Raw genomic sequence first — 22546 nt, forward strand, 5'->3', positions numbered from 1 at the left:
TTTTATCTAATAAATTAGAGAATTAAAGTTTTTTTTTAATTGACATATTTTGTTATGAATGGATAGTTTTAAAGCATTTAAACTCTTTAAATTGTGGAATATTAACTTTTAAGAAGAGCTTTTAAAAGAACTAACACACATTGTTTACTTCTTTCCCCCTCAAAAAAAAGATGGATAATAAAAGATGGAAATACTTAATAAGACACTGTAACCAATCTTTACTTTCATATGTAATATATATTTATAATCATTACAGGGTTTATATATGCCCTCGTGAGGCTTTAGAACTTTTTGAGGGTTCAGATGTAACATCAATAATTCAGAATCGTATAAACGAGTATATATGTAACTCCTTTACTCCAAAAGTAGGTAGCTATAAGGATAATAATATATCTAGTAAAGAGAATGCTGTAGAAGTAATTAGCAAAGTTTTTCAGATTTCAAAATCAATATCATTAAAACTACTACAAGGTTTCAATTGTAGAAGAGACAGTAGTTATATTGTAAGGTTTACAGATATTAAAACTCAATCTGAGGATGAAGATAATGAAGTAAATAACTCAAATAATGAGGACCTGAGTTGTTTATATAATGTAAATGAACAGCTTATGAGTGATATTTATGATTTCATATTACAAGAGCAATTAATTTTTTTAGATATTTTAAAATATATGTTTGAGAATGCATCTAATGATCCAAAGAATTTTGTATCTAGATCTACAAGTAACAATGATATACTTGTAGGCCAGATTTTTTCAAAGAAGTGTTTTGAAGATATATTATGGAATACAGATAACTTTAATATATTAGATAAACTTTGGGAATGGTATAAACGTTTAGTAAATGAACCTTTTTGTCAATATGAAGATATTGAAAGTTTTTTATTTGGTAATCCATTAATTCAATGTTATAGAAGAATGAAACTTGAATCAAGTCTCTTACATACAATTTTAGTAATATTACAAGCTTGGGATAACTTTCAGAACTGTTTAAATAAACCTGAACGAAGTGAATTATCTAAAAATACAGATAATAGTTTATATCAAGCTAGTAGTATGAGTAAGATAAAGATCATTTTATCTGAATTACAATCAAGATGTTTTTTAGGTAGCTTGTATACTTTATATTCTGTTAAGACGAGTGGAATATCATCTAATGATTTAACAATATGGGATAATTCTCTTGCTCATTCGAGCAAAGTCCTTGAGCAATTAAGGCATACAGCATCTAATGGGATTTTGCTTGGTTGCTATTTAATCCTTGCTTTATCACCAAAGACAATAACAGATGATAATGAGAATCTTGGGTTTATTACTAGATTGGTTATGACAATTATTGAATGTCTTATATCTAATGAAACTGGTGAGAAAATCATAATAAATAATGGAGATATTTTAAATTGTACTACACCTACTCGTAATATGGAGTTATATAAAGCTAACAATTTTGATGATAACATAAGGATTGTTAGAGGAAATCTCTTACTTGCTCATGCTAGAGTTGTAAAACCTCTTTTTGCAAGTTTTTTGTATAGTTATGCTACTATTGTAGCTCTTACTCCTAATAGAGATGCATTATTATCTCCAATTTTTAGTACATCTTGTCTATTTGAATCTACAGCTCTTTCAGATTCAATTGAGAATATTTTATTGGCCTTACATGACCAAAATCCGATAAATTTGAAATTTAATGTTAAATCTAAGACATGTGGAGATACAGTTTATTTAGGTGAGGAGATTGGGAGCTATTATCAACATCTAACTATATACAGTTTGATTCGTTCGGTTCTATCAACTTTTTCAATAGATACTTTATTTTGTACTTCTAAAATAACTAGATGTCTCAATAATTTACTTTGGCGTGATAATAGACTAGTATATAGGGAATGTTGGCGTGGTGATTATTATAGACATATTGGAATTCATATTTTATTAGATATGTATATTTCATCTTTCCCCTATGGTATTGTGGAATTTTTGGAACTTTTACAGAATTTAATTCCTGATTTTACACATATATCTAAGAATAATATTTTAGATATGGAATCTGCTAGAAATGCATTCAAAATATTTATGGATTTTATAAGAACTCCATTAAAATGTGTGAATTTTTCTCCCTATCTTGAATCTGTAGGATTAAGAGCAGTACCAATAAATGAATGGACTACTTATGAATATGAGAAGCCTCAGAAGAAATCACATGGATCAATTGTAAATGTATTTTTGCAAATGGAAATAACTCAATTTGAAACTCCCAATATAAATGTTGGTAGTACAATATCACGTTCTGCTTTATCAGGATCTATTGAAGGATGTCTTTTAGATATTTTGGGAATAAAACTAGAAGATGTCACTCCTTTATTAGCTGGTTTTCCTAATTCAAGAAGATGCCTTACACCTTTAAGAATACTTCCATGTGGTATATCCAAACAAATTCCTATGAAATCAATGATAGTTAACAATGATGAAACAAAATTCTCAAGTCCTGTTTGGGCAACATCTCCTTATGGTAATTTGTATGATGTACCAGATGAGAAATTACCTCCATTTTATCAAACAACAATTAGAACTAATGTGTCACCTAATTCTGGAAGATCAAGTCCATTTTTGGATTATCAAGATTTTAGATTACCCTCAAATTTTTGTTCGAATCCTAATGAATTGACTATAGGGACTTTGGATCCTTTTGTAATTTATTTTAATTGTAACCAAATCCAGAATTCTGGCAAATTTACTGGACATAGCACTTCACAAACAGGCTATATGCCATCTCTTCTGCACATATTACTTTTTTTGTGGGATTCTTTGGGTTTATATATAAATCAAATAGACTATATTGATCCAAACCATCTTAATATGTTATCATCTATAAGTGAAGTTATTTTTAAATTAGTATCCTTTCACCCAGCTATATTACTTATACTTGAAACAGAGTTGACGTCATCATACAGATTCATTCCTTCCAACCTTTATAATACAAGAGATAAAGTAAATGCAAATAATTCTGTACACTTTGCAGATACTTCATTACAGATATCATTGTATAGATTTGGAGTTATTCCTATCAAGTGCTTGTTTTTTCTGAAGGGTATTTCATATCATTTGAGGAAAGATAATATTGATAATATAATAAGTACTGTATTGAAGACACTTCCGCGTATTATAAGTTTACTAACAATATTTATGATACCAATTCACTCGCAAGATATTGAAACTATTCTTCAAAGTGGAAATTTGCATAAATTACACTCAAATTATAATTCCTATAGTCTTAATTTGGAAATATATAAAAATGATTGTGAAATTCCTTCCCCTTGGTCTTGCAAAGAATCTATTATACCCATGTATTGGTTAATTCCTTTACTATTATCTAGTATGGGATCATTGGAGGTTGATCCAATAATACAACAAGAAGTTGGAGTTTATGCCTCACTTCTTAGAAGCATAATGGGATTTGATATTGATGATTTCTTATCACTAGCTACTGAGATAATTGAAACTGTTGAGAAACTTCACAACTCATATCCAATAACATTTCAGATGCTTGTATTTTTGGAAACTTTAATGTCATATTGTCCAGTTTATTTCTGGGGATTAGGATGGAGCCGTCATGCAAACATTATTTTGATAGAAAAATATAAAGTACAATCTTCAGGATATACAAGTAGATACTTGAAAGATTTACAATGTCTAGTAGATGAGTGCATTATTTTCCAATCTCTTAACTTGAATAACAAGGATCTGTTTGAATTCTTCAACCGAATTTTGAATTACACAATTCGTTCAGTTTTGATTAGAATATCTAGTTGGCAATTTAACGTTGATAGCGAACGCAATAGTCTTCTTTTACAAGCTTTCCGAGTATTTGATCTACTTCTTAAATGTCTAGATCCTTTATCTTTAATTCGTGAAGATATGGATAAATCTTTAATATTAGATGAAGTCCAAATTAACTCTAAATTAAGCAAAACTAGAGAGCAGAATAAACAAATTTCTTCTATATTATGTGATATTATACCAGATATTTCAATTATAACATGTGTAAATCAACAAGCTCTGATTGCTAATTTATTAAAGCATTGCTTAGAAACTAATTTGATTCCTTCCATGTTGTCTGTTTTGTTATGTGAATATCATATGAAATCTAGTAATTCAAGAACTTTGTGGTACGTAACATCTACATCTCTTGATCCAGGGTCTATTCATTGGGAGCTTTCAATATCAAGCTCTTTTGTACATCAAACCATGAATAAAGTGGCATCTTTGTCATATAATTTAGCACTAAAAGGTCAAAATATGATTTCCTTGGATTCATGTTTAGCTTATACACCCATCAGATGTCCATATACACTATCCTATTTATCAGGAGAGTCATTTGCCTTCCCTCAAGTAATTGTAGCTCAACAGGTTATTACTGTAATACTCTGTATAGTAAATAAGATCTTAACAAGTTTGACAAATACGGATGCATCTTCTCAGCTCATTACATCTCTTAGAAGAAGTGTTATTCAATGGATCCTATTTTCTTATGATGATCAATTATCTATACAGATATCTCAGTTTAACGATGGGGGAAATACAATGTTATCCAAAGATTTTGTGAGTAATTTTGATATATCTTCTTCCGAGGCAGATATTGTAGCACAATTTATATATAATAGAGTTATATTACTAAGCCAATCTAAGGCTCCCCAGATGAACATTATCAAGTCTTGGTTTGTATATATGTTTAACACTACTCCCAATACCCTTCCAATTTCAGCCTCCATTAATGCAACTCAAATACTATCTAGCTTTTGTTACTTGCTAGAATTTGAGTACTCAAATCAACCAGAAAAGATTCAAATACTTCAGTATTTATTGAAACCTCCTTCTTCATTACACTCAAAACAGGAAGACTTTTTACTATGCTTATCTAATACTAAACTTGTATCTCTTATTATTAATATTTTATATAGAGAACTGGACTTTGTACTTGTAGCTCCTATACATTATTTTATTAATGAAGATAAATTTGGGTATAGTTCTATTACATTTGCCAATGTTAAGGCTATAATGGAACTACTGAATGTTCTCATGATTACTCAGCCCTCAGTTCTTCTGTTTTCTTCTGGTCACTTTGATCCATCAAGTTTGAAAAAAGAAAGCTTTCAAGTTAAATTAACTTATTTGGATGATCAAAACTTAAGAAATAAATCAGCTGAACTTAAACCAGCACAGGGATATAATTCAAACAATGCTTATAGTCGTATAGAACTTATATGTGACACTATTAAACATGTTTTCTTGAAAATTGAATCATCTCTAAGTGACATGGATTCCAAAATAAAGATGGATGCTTCAAAATTTTCTATATCTGAGGTTCCTGAACTTATGCAGCTTTTCCCAGATATGATAACACTCTTATTTTATTTTCAGGAAGATTCCAGGGCTCAAAAGCTCTTATATAAGCATCTGAACAAATCAGAAAATTCCAAATCTTTTTGGGAGATACTTTTCAATATTACTAAAAAAGTTGTAACTATTTGGACCAAATTATCTAGAAATTCCAGTATGATAAGCTCCTATCCACTAGCAACTCTTTGGATGTCGTGTATTACATCTGTTTACAGCTTAATTTCACGCTTTATAGATATAGATACAAATTTAGCACTAAGAAACTCTGCTAAATTACCAGAATTTATATCAAATAAAATCATTTGGGAATTTGTTCAGTATATGGCTACTAACCCTTGCATTATTACATTATTATCTGGGAATTTTTGTGGAGAGAATATAAAGGAATTGTACAATCAATCTATTCGACATTTAAAAAGTATAAAGTCTAAATTAAATTTACCAATACATCTTTGTATTCCCATTACAATTAAACAAGATCAAATCTTAAGACGCGTTACAACCCCTTTTTCATTAGAAGAATTTTTGTATGAATACTATTTTGAAAGATACTGGAGACTATCACATAAAATAATGTCAAGTGATAACTACTATAGATGGACAGAATTTGGTTTAACGAATGCATCTGATCATTACTATAGCGATGCTATAGAATTAGATCCTAAATTACATGAGAAGAATCGAAACAATAACAATAATATTTCTATATTTACAAATGAAATATCTCAGCTGGCTTCTTTAGAGATTGTATGGGAATCTGGACAATTGCTAGCTCCGAAACAACATTCTTTAATTAAAAGTAGCGGAGATCTAGATTCTAAAATTGAATCCAATATCAGTACTGGAGATAATCAGTTATTTATAAATAAATTAGCATCTAATCAACTTTTGAATAACTCAGGCCAATCCTCGAATTTAGAATCTAATACTGATGAGGATATAACCTCTACTTGGTTTTCCTTACCTATTCATTTAGAACGAAATGCATCATTTCTATATAAAACTAAAAGATGGGGTAATGACTTTGAAGTAGATTTAAAGTCTCTGGCAGTTCTATTATCTTGTTCAACAGTTGCATGTTTATCTTTGTCACATTCTCAATTAGCAATACAAGAAATTTTAGGAACTTGTATGCAAATTCTTAACTCAACTTTGACTGATAATAATAGAAGAAGTTTTGTTGAATCTATTATGTACTGCCTAGTAAGCTATAACAGATTTATATTCTATTTAAAGTCAAATTTACCTCATATTTTGGTTAATTCCTACAAACTTATTAATAAACCTTTGTTAAATACTATGACTACATTATTCAGACCTCTTAAAATTCCCTTAACAAAATATTTCTTAGTGATATTTGACAAAGATGTTGAGGACACTTCAGAAATCTTCCCTAGTTTATTCTTAACTTGTATATATTCAATTTTTGCAGATATAATTACATTTGATATAATTTCAAGTGCTAGAAGTATTTTAGGTAATTTGGATATTTTAGAAATGCAGAAATGGCTTGATAGAAATTTGAAAAAGATAGACTTTGAATCAGATGTGCAAAAAGAGAATACTTCAGATAAACGATATAATATTGTTACAATTGCTCCAAATAGCTCTTCTGTTTGTCTATCATATACATGGCAATCACGTGGTGATAGTATTCCCTATAATATTGACGATAACCTTAAATTAACTGCAAATACTGGAAATATATTAATACATTCAGTATGTAAAGAAGTGTCAGAAGAATCAGAATCAGAACTATATAAGCATCTACCACTTGTTTTAGAACAAGCATGTTTATTTTTAATAAATGTGATGTCTCACTACAGAATGGAAAAGGTGGATTCTAATAACTGCTATTTACAGCCTTGTACTGGAAGAAATTCAATTGTTTCAGTTTGGTCAATTTTACCTATATTATCTACTTGTAAAGATAAATCAACTGGTTGCATTATTTCAGATTTTGTTTCTAGTGACCTGATTTCATGTACTATACTTGTTCAGATTCTACTAAGATTAATACCACAATTTGTGAAGAATGACGACTTTGATATATTATCTTCATATTCGACAAATTCTAAATTATTAGAACTCACATCTATCTCACTACAGTTTATACTCAAAAATAGTAGATTCTTATCTCAAAATATCAGACAAGAAATTTCAAATCTAAGAAATTATACATCAACAACAATTTTACCATACTCTTTAAGCTTATTTCTAGCTCTTCCAATAATATGTCTTACTATCCCAACATTTATAGTTGAGAATATGTATATTAACAAATTGGAGAAAGTTGAACAGCAGTTTTTAGAGTCTGAATTTACAGGAGGTTCAAACTTAAAACAAACTCCCTTTTTAACTAAAATGAAAGCAATACTTGAGTCAGACAGTACTCTTGATAAATTTACTAGTAAATTTGTACAGTTAGTTTTACCTTTACTTGTAACCTCTGCCCAGTCTTATGAATCTATAGGATTAACTAGAAATCTCAAATGGAAGAACCGAAATGAAGAGATCAATGAAATTCCCAATTCTTTACCTATATATCTGCAACTTTCACCAAGTAATATTCCATGTTTTTTCTGGGATGAAATGGCTCATTATAGTATGTTAAACTCAATTTTATCGTGTTTAATGAGTCTAGCCTCTTCCAAAAAGGGATCTATCGCAATTCTAGAAAGTGATATCATTAATCAACTTGCTCTTAAGACTATTATTAGCAAGGTATGGCAAAGCTCAGGATCATCTCTTGAATCTACAATCTCAATAGATCAGACAGGATCAACTCCAACTGGGATTCTATGGACTCCAGCTTATTCTACAATAAAGATAAATGGTAATACTTTTAGGGCTCCTTTGCATATAATTTGGTGCAGATTTCTCTTCCTTATTACTACTGTTGTGAAGTCTATTCATTGTGAGCAACTAGATTCAAAAAGTACTGATACAGATGATGATTTAAAAAATAGTTTCAAATATCATGAATACTCAAAGTCTAATTTATCAAATTCTAGCTCTATCAAAAATTTACATATATCTCCGTATTCACAAAGTTCATACTCTGAATCTTTCCATAAACAGATAAAAAATGAAAATTTCGATGAAGAATTAGAATATAAGTCTCTTTCTCAACGTATACTAGTTAAATTTATGGGACTAGTAGATTCTAGGATCCGATTTGTTATAGAAGGGACTCGTGTAATAGGACAATTGGCTTTACTAGAAGAATTTTCTATAATATTAGATCTTCTAAAAATTGCATCATTTCAAGCAAGTGCATCATTTATGAAATATATATCTGAAATCTTACAGAAATCACTTAGGATGATTAGAAATATTTCAGCTGTATCTCTAGGGAAAGGAATTGCAGAATCTTTTGACATATTCAAGCCAATTTCAACTTATGAGAAAATTGCTGCTGGTTTAGCTTATGATTCTTTGATGCTATACCCCTTAGATCGGTTACCAGCCTTAGTACCCTCTATTTATCACCAGAGATACTGTATGATATTACTTACATGTATTATGAACATATTGGACATCTTTTTAATGGATTGTGAATCTGTGACGAATATATTACTAACTTCAAGGGAATTTCTTGCACAACTATTTCATGATACTATGGATCTAGGAAGACCATTATTACAACTATTAGAAGATCTACCAAACCACTCAAATTCAGTTTTACAAATTGTTAGACCTTATAATGGTGTGTCACTTCTTCCATTAGCTTTAAATTTACAAGTTTTACGCCCTTTTCAATCTAATTCAAACGACCTCCTACCGGATGGAATTGGAAATAAAGTTAGAATGGACAAGGATTTTATAGAATATGGAGGTATATCAAGATTATTTCATAATGATGAATCTTGTAGCCTCCCAGAACTTATTACAGTTTCATCATTTATTCAATTTGTAAATTCTATTGTAGATGCAATAGCACTTTGTGGTATAAAATGCTTATATATTTTGGAGAATTCTGAATCAACTGATCAACATAATGATGCAATTAGAAGATTACTTGAATTCTTATATCTTTCTCAAGGTATGAGCACTTCATCTTCTTTATTAAATGCTACTAGAAAACTTATTGAGCGTATATATCTAAATCTTAAAGCTAAACTTGGAGATCAAATTAATGTTGAAATTGTCGGCTTAGCAGGGGTTAGGAAAGATCCTGTTCATGCTGCCTTATTTGAAAGATTGTGTAATCCTTCAGGATTAGGTACTACAAACAATTAATTTTAATTATTAGGGATTATTATTGTTTCAAAATCTAGACATGGCCTGTATTGCTGAAACTGGGGTATCTTCATCCTTTGTATATAAACGTGAATCACGCTTTGGATTCCATCTTGCTAGGAAATCACCCATTTGAACAGCAACGACAGTTGAAGCAGACTTTGGAGACTCCCCAGATTCCAACTCATACTCTTGATCACCTAAATTACCAGAAGAACTTAAAGATCTATTTCCATCTATTGCATTATCTTTTGATACTGAATCCAATAATGTATTTCTTTTTTTTAAAAAAGTTTTAAGTGTTATATTTGCTCCATTATTTTTACTTGATCTAGAATCAGTAGTTGTACTTACATCATCGAGATTTTCAATAAGAGTTTGAACAAATGGTAATGATGAAGCTGAACGTGGCCTTGGAATCACACTTAGGTTATCTGTACTATTTGGAGCTAAAGAATGTCTCCTCTTTGAATGCTGTCTATTTTGAAAATTACTAACTACTATATTCTCAATATTAGATAACTCTACAGTATTTAATGTTAAATTAGTATTATAGTTAACTTCATTCCAATCAATTCCTTCATTTTCACATGAATCTTGATTTACAAATTTATCACTAATCTTCTTTATATATTTCTGAGTTATTGAAAATAATATTACTACTAAACTCATGAATACTGTTAATACAAGAAATATTATAGTTAAAAGCTTTGTACCATTATAAATGAAATCTGATTCATTAGTTTTTTTTTGCTCTTTATTCGTTTTTCTAACCTTATCTATTACACTTTCTTTACTAACATCCTGATTATTAATTTCCATAACTCTTCCTAAAAAATCTTGTGAAATTTCAGTATGTTCCAAATTATTATTAAATGAACTATTTAAAGTTGAACTATGTAAGTAATTATTCCTGAGTAAACTTAAGTGACTTGTATTACTGTAACTATTAGTTTTTACATCATTTCTATCTGCTGGATATAATCTAATCAAAGAACCATTAGTAACAGTTAATGCAATTACTAGTAGTAATACCCTCATAATCCAGTAAACAAGTTGAGCATATCAAACTTGTATAAACTATAACCTATCTACTATTCCACAATGAAGAAAAAAAAATTAGATCTCGAAATTGAGAACAAATATATTAAAAATTTATACCAAATTGGTTAAATGTCACAATATATATTATAATTTAAATGTTAAAGTTATTAAATTTCGTCTTTAAACGTAATTTTCCTATCCTATTTTATTTTTAGATCTAACTTTATATCCTATTAATCACAATTTAAGATTTACTCTAAATATATCCTTAATATTGTATTTTAGGCTAAAATAGCAAGAAACTACAAACAAATATATTATAAAGATTTATAATTATAGAGATATATCTAAACAGATACATAGTTGTATAAAATATTTATATTTAAAGATATATACTAGAAGAGTATTATTGAGTACCCACGCCAAAAATATGTATGGCACCCGATACCCTTTCCATTATTTTTGATTGTACTGAAGAATTTTGACTAGTTCTAATAGCTTGAGCTTCTCTATGCATACCTGCTCTATTGTACCAAAAGACTTGCCTCTCTAAATCTTTTAATTTAGGAATAAATTTCGCAGCAATATGTCTAGCATCATAATCAATACATATCTCAATGATACGTTCATATCCTATTACAGGTACTTTATTTGATAATTGTACAAAATTAAGAACTTCTTCAAAATGTTGACCTAATGCTAAACCTTTAATTTTGTAAATTGAAAATATTTGATCAGGTATTTGAAGTATATTTTTCATAGTTTCTAAATCTTCAATTAACCCTAGAAATGCTAATGATTCAATAGTTTTAGCAAGAGAAAGCCCTACAAAACTTGTATGATCAGGAATATTTGATATATTCCAAGAAGCTTGTTTAGCTTTAGAATCAAGGTTAATTTGATATTGTATAAGTTCAATTTCTGCTAAAATTATTTCACGTTCGAATGAAGAATCTAATCCATTATGAGGAGCTTGAATAAAAGAATTCCCAAAAAGACTATCTTGAGGAGATGATAAATTTCTAGCAATATTTAAAGCTTTGACCATATTTGAAGCTTGAGATTTATTTGTTAAATCTGAAGTTTGACTAATTTTTATAGAAGAAGTAAAATAAGCAGCTGCATGAGCTAAATGTTCTAACTTGATACTAAGATCAATATCTTTTTGACAAGCTAACATAACCATAATCCATCCAGCATCTACAAAATTTTCCATTTGTTCAAATAATTTTAAAAGGAGCATACTTTCTCCAATATATTGACAGTAATAAATTAGAAATGGTACAATATTTGGTACACTAACTAAAGTATCTATAATATCAGCACTCCAATATTGTTTTTGTGAGTATTGATTTTCATATATTGAAGACAAATTAGATGTATTTTCTGTATTTGAAATTTGTTTTGATTGATTTAGTAAATTTTGAACACATTTATATATTAATTCCATGTTTTTAGCTTTGATAGCTTGTTCAGCAGCCAATTTAAATGATGGGAGCTTTAATAACATATCAACTCTTTTATTTATATCATTTTCATGATATATAATCATAGTGGCAAGATGAGGCCGACCTAATTTAGCAGCTATATCAGCTATATTAGCAATACATGAGCTATTTAAATTTTTATATGATTGTCTATATAATACTTTAGCTAATATTATTTCAGCTAATTCTTCATCAGTAGATTCCAAAGAGTTTTTGATTTTATTAGAAGCCCAATTTGATAATATGTGATCTATATTTAACACAGAATATTCACATATTCTTAAAGCTAAAAGATGACATTTATGATTAGCAAGGCGTGAAGTCAATGTTAAATATCCATAGAAACGGATTTGTTCAACAGAAGCTTCAATTTCAGCCTCAGATTTCTTAATAGCATGAACAATCCTTAAATCTCTACAAGTTTCTATAAATAATTTTTCCCATTCATCAATTACAGATTTATCGAAATTATTTATTTTTAGTGAATATGCCTTTCCAAATGAGGCAGCCCTTAATAAGGCTATAGCTACTTCTAAATTATGATATTGGTATATAGAAGCTTCAATACATACTTTACTTGCATCAATAATATTTGGAGAAATCGAACGAAGAGAATGATGTGATGTAATATCCCCACTTTTATATTTTTCATATGCAAAAAATAACATGGCACTAGGCTCACAACTACCAATTCCAAAAATTTTTTGAATAGGATCTGGTATTTTATATATAAAGTCTGATACACTAGATGTAATAATTTTTACCCCATCTACTTCTGATAAAAGAATTGTAGATTGTTTACCATATAAATATGAAAGCCATTGATTATTATGACCTCCTATATATACAATACTCTTTGCTTTTTGATTTTTCATAGATGGTAAATTAGAAACATTATCAACAGGTACTAATGCACTAATGACAATTGAATCATCTCCACACCAAACCATTTGTTTTAATTTACTAAATGATATACCAAATTTATATGACATAACTGGCTCTGCAAATATATTACTAGTCCTTAGTACTGTAAATTTACAAGATTGAGTTAAAAATGCTATAAACTTTCCTTTTGGTGACAATGAAAATGCTAAAAATTTATCATCTTTATTTTCAGTTGAAGATATTTCAAAATATGCAGGATCAACTGGATTTATTTCCATCAAAGAATTACTAGATATAGATGTTATATGTGGGTCCCAAATATTTAAAATTGCTATAGAAGAATCTTCAAGAGGTAAAAAAATACTTGTTGGAAATATCCTAGTTTTTTCAACAGAATCACAAGGACAAAATATCCAAGTTATTTCTAATGGATTACATCTTAATGGTATATTAGTTAATATGAAACAGTCAGGCTCAAAAAATGAGGCATTATAATATACTTGATATAATGCAGTTACAAAAAATATACCATATGAAGAAATTTTTGCAAGAATTATACAACCATCACTTTTAAAATCACTTTTTAGATGAAAAATTGATAGCTGATCTAGAAAAGGAGAAAGTGTACGGACAGTACCATCAGCAAAAACGCATACTAGTATGTCATATGAACACCAACCTATTGTAACAGGAATATGATCTAACCAAGATATATTAGCTATTAGCTTACCAGAATTTGTATAAGATGTTAATTCAAAATTTGGTAATAAGTTAGATGATTTACTAGATGAATTTAATATTGCTATAGGACCTCCATTAGATGCAACAGCTATGATACCACGTCTTATACTAATATCATCGATATCCCAAATCATATTGTGTTGTGTACGCTTCTCATACCATTCATTATCACATTTTTGCCAATTGCACCTCATTATTTAGATATTTATAATGTATGGATAATGAAAAATTATAAAAATGAAGAATCACAAAAGTTACATAAGGCTTAGATAAAAGCGCGAGCGTGAATACATAACATTGTGTGTTAGTTTAATTAGACCTAAAAATTAACAACTTCTCTTTATATAATTTAAGAAACTTATATAGTTTCAAATAAAATTTTTAACCAATAAAAAATGGATGAAATTTTTGGTTTGAAAAAAAAAAATGTTTAAAAGTGCCCCTATGCAGTTAAATAGTTTTAATCAGTACTCTCTTGGAACTAGTTCATCTTTAAATAAGTATAACTCCAGAAATTTATATTCTATACGCGTATATTCTTCTATTGATAATACTTATATAACTGTACCTATATCAAGAAATGATTTTTGTATTTCAGATCTAAAAGAATATTTAATTAATCAAAATTACAAAAGGTCTGCATATCAGAGTTTTGATTCTGATACATCTACAGTTGACTTATCTCCAATTATATCAATGAGAAGTTTAGATAAGAAAGTTACAACTAATAATTTTGGGAATATTGAGATTTATAGCTCATCTCCTGAAGAAGCATCAAAGATTAATTTAATTAATAAAGATAAAACAATAGAATCACTAATTAGAAGTAAACCAGATATAAAATTTATTTATGAGTATTCCAATATATCTAATATATCTAATAGTAATGAAATGTATATTTTTATTTATCTGAAACCAAATCATCTTAATAAGGCTGAAAGATGTTTAATTAATATAACAAACAATGAAATACAATTAGCATTAATAAAAGAAATAAATAAGTCCAACAATGATGATAAAAGAAATTTTACAATTCCAATAAGAGATTTATTCTCAATTTCTAAGTACCCCCAAATACGTTATGGATTTCTTATAAAAAAAAAAGGAAAAAATAATCACTCAATATTACTTAGTGCAAGAAATATAAATCAATACTCTTCATTATTAGAGAAATTTGCAATTATTACAAAAATAATAAACGATCAAGAACTTATAGATGATGCTGATTTAAAGTTAGCAGTAATAGAAACAAAATGTAAAAACCTTAATGAAACAAGGCAAATTAAGTCAATATATACATTTCAAGATGCTTTAAATTCTCAAAATGGTATAAATTTAATATCACATTGGCTTAAAAATATTCAAAAATCCACTTTTTTAAATCATCTAGATATTCCCAAGTTTAAATATGATATAGAAAATAGAGAACTTTTATTTGAAGGATCAAATGAAACAGTATATTTAGATCATTTAAAAGATATTTTATTCGATGATGAAACTCAATATTCTAAACTTAGAGATAATCTTAGAGTAATAATGGCAAATTTTGACTTTTCAATATCTTTTGGTGATCCTTTTATTGAAGATCTTTTATATAGATATGTACTAACATTAAGTACTTGTACAAACTTTTAAGTATATTACAAGTATTTTAGATATTTACAATTATCTTTAAAATACTATTAATATAAAGTATGTGAAAAAAACGCTGAATTAATTATATAGAATTTAACCTTGCAAGACATCTCTTAATTATTTGTTTTAAAGAGTACTGATCTTCATTAGAGTCTTCATGTTCTAGAAATATACCCAATGATTCAAACGCTCTCTCTAGAATATTTGAAATAATTCTGGATTGCTCAACTGAATATAAACTAACTCCAACTTTTGGTTTTGTATTATTTATTGAATTAAAAAGAGGAGAACTATCATAAGAAACAAGAATTTCGGTTAGTATCAAACTAAGCCATAAAAATTCAAAATTTTTGGATTTAAGACTAATTCTTATGAGATCTGCAATTTTGACAACTTCTTTTGTTTCATTTGAGCACCATAGTCTGATGAATTGTATTTTAGAAGAAGAAATTGCCAAAGCTATAAATAATCTTAAAGTACTGCAACGACATATTATTGGGATACTTTCATTAAATAAAAAATTATGAAACCACATATTATAAGCTTGCGTATGTGTCATTGAGTCTCTAGAGATTTCTCCATTTAGACGCTTTAACTCTCTTTGACTTAAGTTACTAATTAAATTTCCATTTTCATCATCAACTTGTATTGGATAAAACTCTCTACCAACTTTCAATCCAATAGCACTATCTGTTTCTAAGAGCGTTAATATTAAATCATGGAATCTATTAACTAATTTATTTCTTGCATTTAATTTATATATAGATACAGAACTTTGATTATTTCTATTTATGTCTGTTATTGGAACTAAACTAGTAATGGAAGATACAACCAAATTAAATATGTCAGCCACCATATTTGAAAACAAATCCAAGCTCAGTCCTATTTCATTATTTGTAGTTTTTAGATGTTTCCACCATTCTTTAGTACATTTTTGAAAAGTCTCATTATATTGCTGATTACTTGAATGACTTTCCAATTGTCTACCCATACAGCGAATTAAGGCTAGTGATTCTATAGCAAAAGTTAATAATGGTTTTACTTGAGAATCTGTAAGCAGACTTATTGGATGTTCAAAATAATTTAAACAAAGCCCTACTAGTTTCAAAGTTTGTACCAAACAAATTAATTTTGAAGTAGGGAAGTCAAATTTAAGATTCCATATTGAAGAAGCACGTGTATATGCAAATGTATGATTTTTAAATTCCTTCAAACAAATTGCCCTCATTTCTACTATTAATTCAGATACAACTACTAAAACATTATTATAAATTCCATATTTGTAAAAACCAAGATTAAGCTGTTGAATCCAGTTCTTTTCTACTGTATTTTTGTAATTATTAGTAAGTATACAAAGTATACAAGATGCAAGTGTATTTATATAATAGAATGAATATTCCTCTGGTATCTGAGATTTGTAAATATATCTCCAATAAAAAGTAAAAGATTTTGCTATCTCATTAGGATCATAAATATCACACAGTATACTTAAGTTACAAGATAAACTTGGAACAATATAAACAATCAATATATTTAATAATGTATCAAGGCTTTGCAAATATGAATGAGAATCTTCATCATCACTAATATACATTTCCATCAATTTATTTATATTTGACCATATATATTTAATCAGTACAGATACTTGATCAGCTTGCATTAATTCTACTAAATTTTTATTTAAGCTAGAATTCATCTTTCCAAGTGTAAGAAATAGTATCATTGGTGTATCAATTGAAACATCAAGATCTCCAGACAAATTCTCTACTTGTTTTGCAGATAATTCATTTTTTATAAAAGCTGCAATATTCAAAATGACTGAATTAAGTAATTTAAGTGTTATTCTATTCAACTCATCTGAAGTATCTGAAGTATTGTTTATATATGAACAAATTTTGTATTGTATTAAAGCAATTCCATAATTAATTTTTTCATTTATAGCTATATCATGTATAGTCAAGTAATCTTTACAATAATCAACTATAAGTTCTATTGTTTGATTAGGAATCTGAAACTCTTGGCTTAACAAAATTATATTTAAACAAAGTGAAATTATAAGTTCATTTATGGTCATCGTATTTTTCGTATCATCTATAACCTGTATTATACAAGAAATACGCTGTATTAATGAATTAATATTAACTGGGTGAACTCTAGCAGTAGATAGAATTATTTGAGCAGATTGAAGTCTATTTTTTATATCATATTGTACAGATATAATGCTTGATATCCAATAAAACCAATTTTGAAGTTTGGATATTTCATCTAAAATTTCATTATTCTGAGGGGTATATTTCAAAAGTTTGTACAAGAAATTAATAGTTGAGCAAGATACTCGAATAGAAAACTTATTTTTTATATCTGGAAGAAGATTTGAAGATTTTTTTATGGATATTTCTGATCCCATTATATCTAAATTAGGAGGATCTGATGTTTTAATAATCTCAGTAATTAGATCTAAAATTTCTTTGAAGGTTATTTCAAAAACTTTAATAACTTCTAAATCTTGTATCTTCTTATTTTCCAAATTATACGTAGTTTTATTCAGAAATTTATAGTGAAATTTTAATACCATATTCATATATTGTAGTACATTATCATAACAATCATATAAACTAGAAATTTGCCATGAAAAAGCCAAGTTGGGATCGCTGGAAAATATATCAAGCAAAAGCTTCCATTTATTTATAGCAAACATTGTAATAGAACCCCAAGTTAAATTATCTCTCTTATCACCATTTTTATTATTACTTATTCTTAGATTGTATATAATTTGACTCCATGACAATATGTTATCTTGTCTTATCCAATTTAAAAAAAATTGATATCTTAATTCCCATGTATAGGCTTGAATTGCAAATGAATTTGTTTTAAGTTCAACAATTTGTAACCATTCCAATATAGAAGAGTTTAAAAAGACAGATAATGGATGGTCATTAGGTATAATGATAAGTTTACTCAATATATCTAGTAAATTTTGGAAATATAAGAAATTTTGAAAAGCTGATTGTTCAATTTTTGAGTCATCTTCATGATCTCCCATTAAATTTACTAAAAAGAACTTTATACATTTAATAGTATATATAGAATCTTCTTGGATCCACTGTTTAAGTGGCATTTTCGAAGCAAGTTTTAATGCTAAAAGACAAGCTGTTGAAGATGTACTAAAAGATAATCTTGATATTTGGAATATCAATTTTGTCCAAGATATATTTCTAGGAAGTAAATCAAAAAATATTTCATTTATTCGACCATTGCAAGAATTTAGACAAGAGTAGATGGTATCAAAAATTCCCATAATAACAAGAGAGCTTGTAATTTTGCTATTTTTAAAGGATTTCCTGAATAATTCAGACTTATTGTTTTTAATGTAAAGTGAATAAGTAGTGCTAGGCTTGGAATTTACTTGAAGTCTATTATTATTATCTTCAGGAATATAGATTAATTCATATACTACAGTAATGATATCTATAATATGCAAAGTAAGTTGATTAATTAATTGATCAGAAGTAAAAGAATTGATATGGAAACATTGCATTAGTATATTCTTTATAATACTAAGTATTGCAACTAATTCAGAACCTTTAGAAGAGTCAATTTCCAAATTCATATCTATGAAATTGAGATATTCCATTTCTAAATTTTGAACTGTTTGATATATGAAATATTTGAATATACTATCTAACTTTTGGTATAGAAAAGGAACTCCTAATCCATAAATTATGCAATAACACGTTTTAATAGTCCAAGGAAATGAATCTGAGAATATTGCTTGAATAACTTCTTGTATATCTTGTTCATCTGGATAATGTAACTTGCGATCTAGTAACTCATCAACCTCCTGTAAAATTGTTTTTACTGGTGATATATCAAGTGATTGACTGAATAATGGAAACTCTAAAGTGAAACTTGAGCTGTTAATATTTAAAATATCCATGTCGTTAGATCTATTTTTAGTATAATCTCTTTTCTGGTTATTTTCTAATGGTCTAACGAAACCAGGAAGAATTAACATATTATATATATATGTGGGGATATCTAATTTATTGTTTGTATTATTCAGTTCTATTATAGGCCAAACATCAGATACACTTTTTGTACTTTTTGTATGAAATTGTTCGTCACTATATAAAAAAAATAGTATTAAAACTATCAAAACTGATGATGAACTTGTTCTACAATGTATGGAATTAGAAAATATCCATGGAATAAGATGTTCCATTAACAATAAACCATAATTATTTAAAATAAAATATCTAAAAGTTTTATAGTTTGCTCTGGATACGAATATTGCTGTTAAAGAAAGAGTTAGATGATATAGGAGTATTTGTTCATGTTTCTGAACCATATCTGCAATTCCTGAAAGTCCATCTAAATCTAAATTTTCAACCCCAGTTTCATTGATATTTTGATCTTGGTCCTCTTTAATAAAATAAAATTGTTTGCATTTGAAAATTAAGGTTAATTTGATCAATTCATCCACCAATATAAAAAATATTTGACTTGTGAATTTTGAACTTGTTAATGCTACACATAGAGAGTTTAGGGCAGATAATCTAATCGAGATTTGAATTCTTTTATTGCTACAAACTGAAAGGAATTTAGATAATTGGGAAATATCTGGGGTTACTAATGGAGATATAGTTGAACTATTAGGATCTTCTTGTGTTAGATTTAGTGCGAAAAAAAGCTGACTAAATGATGAAGCTGATTCCAAAATCCAAAAGCGTTGAGATATTTCCGGTAAAGTATTAAGTCGATTAATATCAAGAGGATCTGAAAAATTAGCTTCCAGGTTAAAACACTTAAGGAGCCTAGCTGTAGCATCATTCCTATAGCTAATACTTTTATTAAAGTACTTCAGTAGAATCCAACAATTTTTTGTTAAATTATCAACTCTACTTAATTTCAACTCATTAAAAATATCTCCAATATTAGGACAAATTCCACAAATAGTAATACAAGAAGAAAGTTCATTTCTTTGATTAATCGAAATACTATCATTTATACCAATATCAGTATTGTATATGCTGAAAGCCCTGCTAGTCCATGATTCAAGAAAATTTAAAATAATTGCAGATACACTTGTTCCATGTACACTTTTTGTATAAATAATCAGAGATTGGATCCATTGAAATGGACTCAATATATATAGCTCTTCATTTTCTATGTTTCCCAATAAAATTTTAAATATAACTTCAACATAATTGCTTTCAACATTTAATACATTTAAAGACTCAAATAATAACCTTAGATATAATGGGATCACAATATGACTAGAAAAATCTTTACTTGATACCAAACATTTATATAATAATTCGAAGTAATTTGTTAATAAAGATACATCTTTAATCCGACTACATAGAAAAATTGTAGCAGCTACCAAGTGAGATGGACTATTAATGAACAAATTTATTTGACTTTTAAAGTCTTTAAAATCATCTATTTCCTTATTTTCTCTTATATTGCAACACTTTTTGATATAATGTGCCATATTTAACGTACTGTTGAGAAAGCTAAGATCATCTAGTTTGTAAGACTCTGACTCTAAAGCCAAATCTTTAAATATACTATAAACCATACTACGAAATGTTCCCTTGATTTCTCTATTATATAATAAGTCTATTTCAATCAGGTTTTCATTATAAGCAAGTAAGATAAGACAATCCAATATTGAAAGATGACTAATATCAGTACTATTAAATTTGGAATCACTCGAATTATTTGATAGATCATTAGACTTCAAATTTTTATTATTAAATCCTGAAAAATTGTCAAATTTTATTTTATTATCATTATGATTGATCTTTTCATCTCCAATTTTAGTTAAACCAATCCAGTCTTGAATATGGTCATCCATCTTAATGTAATCAGTATTAATATTTTCACTGCTAATTTTAACTTCATCAAATCCAAATGAAGCCCTTTTCTTGTTTAAATCTTCAATATTTGGTATTTCCTGTTTAAAATTTAATAATAACCTTGCTTTCTCTTTATATTTAATATCTGAATTATCTCCATATTTAATTATTAATAATTTCAAAGTATATTCTACAAAACAAGTTAAAATATCTGAAAATGATGCAACAATAAAAATCTTGAGTCCTATTTGACCTAATTTATATATATTATTAAAAGTGTTTACCAGAAAAAATATAGATTCCTCCAATAAACTCTCTATATTATCAATTTCTATATTAGAAATACTTGGAACATTATTAGTTGTTAATATAACAAATATTTCATTATATCTACAAGAACAATATACAAAATTATATAGTGATGTCCATAATTTTAATTTTTTATTCCAATATCTAGATATACTATTCAAAGAATTTTCATGAAATTTTATCAGCCATTGTAATTTACACATACAGTCATGATTAAGAGAAAATGAAATGCATGAATTTAAAAATCTTGGTAGTATTACTAGTGAAAACCTCACTAATATATTGTACAATGAGCCAATAAACTGATCTTTACAGATGCTTGAATCAATCCATAAACTTATCATATTCACTGTATGCGCTGTAAGATCTAATATGGTTTGTTTTATATTTAAACAACAACAATCATTCTTACTATTATTTCCATGATCTTCAAAATAAGAGTTTTCATATAAATTTGGTGAACTTTCAATAGAATATGAGTACGGAGTATATTCTAAGTATTTTCTTGATGATATATCCAAATTTGATTCCTCCATAACCTTGTTAGAACAACAGCACATTTCTAATCCCATTGTTAAAACGTCCCAGTAATTGCTATATGATGCGAAAATAATAGCTGGAAAATCACCAAGGAAGTCCTGTTTTATTGCACTATATAACTGCAAAAGTTCACAAGATATCTTGAATTTATTAGAAATATTTACATTTTTTAGTGTATATGTTAGAGATCTTAGAGTATCTATGGTGCACTTTAATAAATCAATCTCTTCTTCATTTAACCCCAACTCTCTTAAGTATTCATCAGATTCATATTTATCAGAGTTACCATCTACTTTCATATAAATATGTTAATAAAATTGCCGAGTACTTTATATTACCTCAAAGGTATTAATTTTGTAGCTTACTTATTTCATGCAGTACCATAAGCCTATGGGTATATCCCGCC

The 22546-nt window shown here is 27.8% G+C and overlaps 5 protein-coding genes across 5 annotated transcripts, besides 9 other annotated features; 2 read left to right on the plus strand and 3 right to left on the minus strand.

Annotated features, from left to right (window-relative positions):
• Nucleotides 1–41: part of a sequence feature (AT_rich) that runs on past the window's edge.
• A 129-nt stretch (nt 42–170) lies between these two features.
• CMU_019580 (uncharacterized protein) lies at nt 171–9638 on the plus strand (the record flags this gene model as incomplete). Its single annotated transcript, XM_002140514.1, has 1 exon — nt 171–9638. One exon carries the CDS (start codon nt 171–173, stop codon nt 9636–9638), a length of 9468 nt encoding a protein of 3155 aa, XP_002140550.1.
• Nucleotides 643–673: a sequence feature (AT_rich).
• Nucleotides 4936–4956: a sequence feature (AT_rich).
• Nucleotides 9639–9665: 27 nt separating the features above from the next.
• Nucleotides 9666–10679, minus strand: CMU_019590 (uncharacterized protein; the record flags this gene model as incomplete). Its single annotated transcript, XM_002140515.1, has 1 exon — nt 9666–10679. The coding sequence occupies one exon, from the start codon at nt 10677–10679 to the stop codon at nt 9666–9668; it is 1014 nt and encodes a 337-aa protein (XP_002140551.1).
• Nucleotides 10680–10818: 139 nt separating this feature from the next.
• Nucleotides 10819–10857: a sequence feature (AT_rich).
• A 135-nt stretch (nt 10858–10992) lies between these two features.
• Nucleotides 10993–11020: a sequence feature (AT_rich).
• Nucleotides 11021–11048: 28 nt separating this feature from the next.
• Nucleotides 11049–11077: a sequence feature (AT_rich).
• Nucleotides 11078–11088: 11 nt separating this feature from the next.
• CMU_019600 (Vps16, N-terminal domain-containing protein) lies at nt 11089–13989 on the minus strand (the record flags this gene model as incomplete). The annotated part of the gene is made up of 1 exon (XM_002140516.1): nt 11089–13989. One exon carries the CDS (start codon nt 13987–13989, stop codon nt 11089–11091), a length of 2901 nt encoding a protein of 966 aa, XP_002140552.1.
• Nucleotides 13990–14221: 232 nt separating this feature from the next.
• On the plus strand, nt 14222–15430 carry CMU_019610 (uncharacterized protein; the record flags this gene model as incomplete). The annotated part of the gene is made up of 1 exon (XM_002140517.1): nt 14222–15430. The coding sequence occupies one exon, from the start codon at nt 14222–14224 to the stop codon at nt 15428–15430; it is 1209 nt and encodes a 402-aa protein (XP_002140553.1).
• Nucleotides 15431–15512: 82 nt separating this feature from the next.
• CMU_019620 (uncharacterized protein) lies at nt 15513–22439 on the minus strand (the record flags this gene model as incomplete). Its single annotated transcript, XM_002140518.1, has 1 exon — nt 15513–22439. The coding sequence occupies one exon, from the start codon at nt 22437–22439 to the stop codon at nt 15513–15515; it is 6927 nt and encodes a 2308-aa protein (XP_002140554.1).
• Nucleotides 19665–19686: a sequence feature (AT_rich).
• Nucleotides 21450–21470: a sequence feature (AT_rich).
• Nucleotides 21546–21567: a sequence feature (AT_rich).
• Nucleotides 22440–22546: the final 107 nt, after the last annotated feature.

The sequence above is a fragment of the Cryptosporidium muris genome, genomic scaffold (assembly GCF_000006515.1).
Source record: "Cryptosporidium muris RN66 scf_1106632373407 genomic scaffold, whole genome shotgun sequence".
NCBI classification, from domain to species: Eukaryota; Apicomplexa; class Conoidasida; order Eucoccidiorida; family Cryptosporidiidae; genus Cryptosporidium; species Cryptosporidium muris.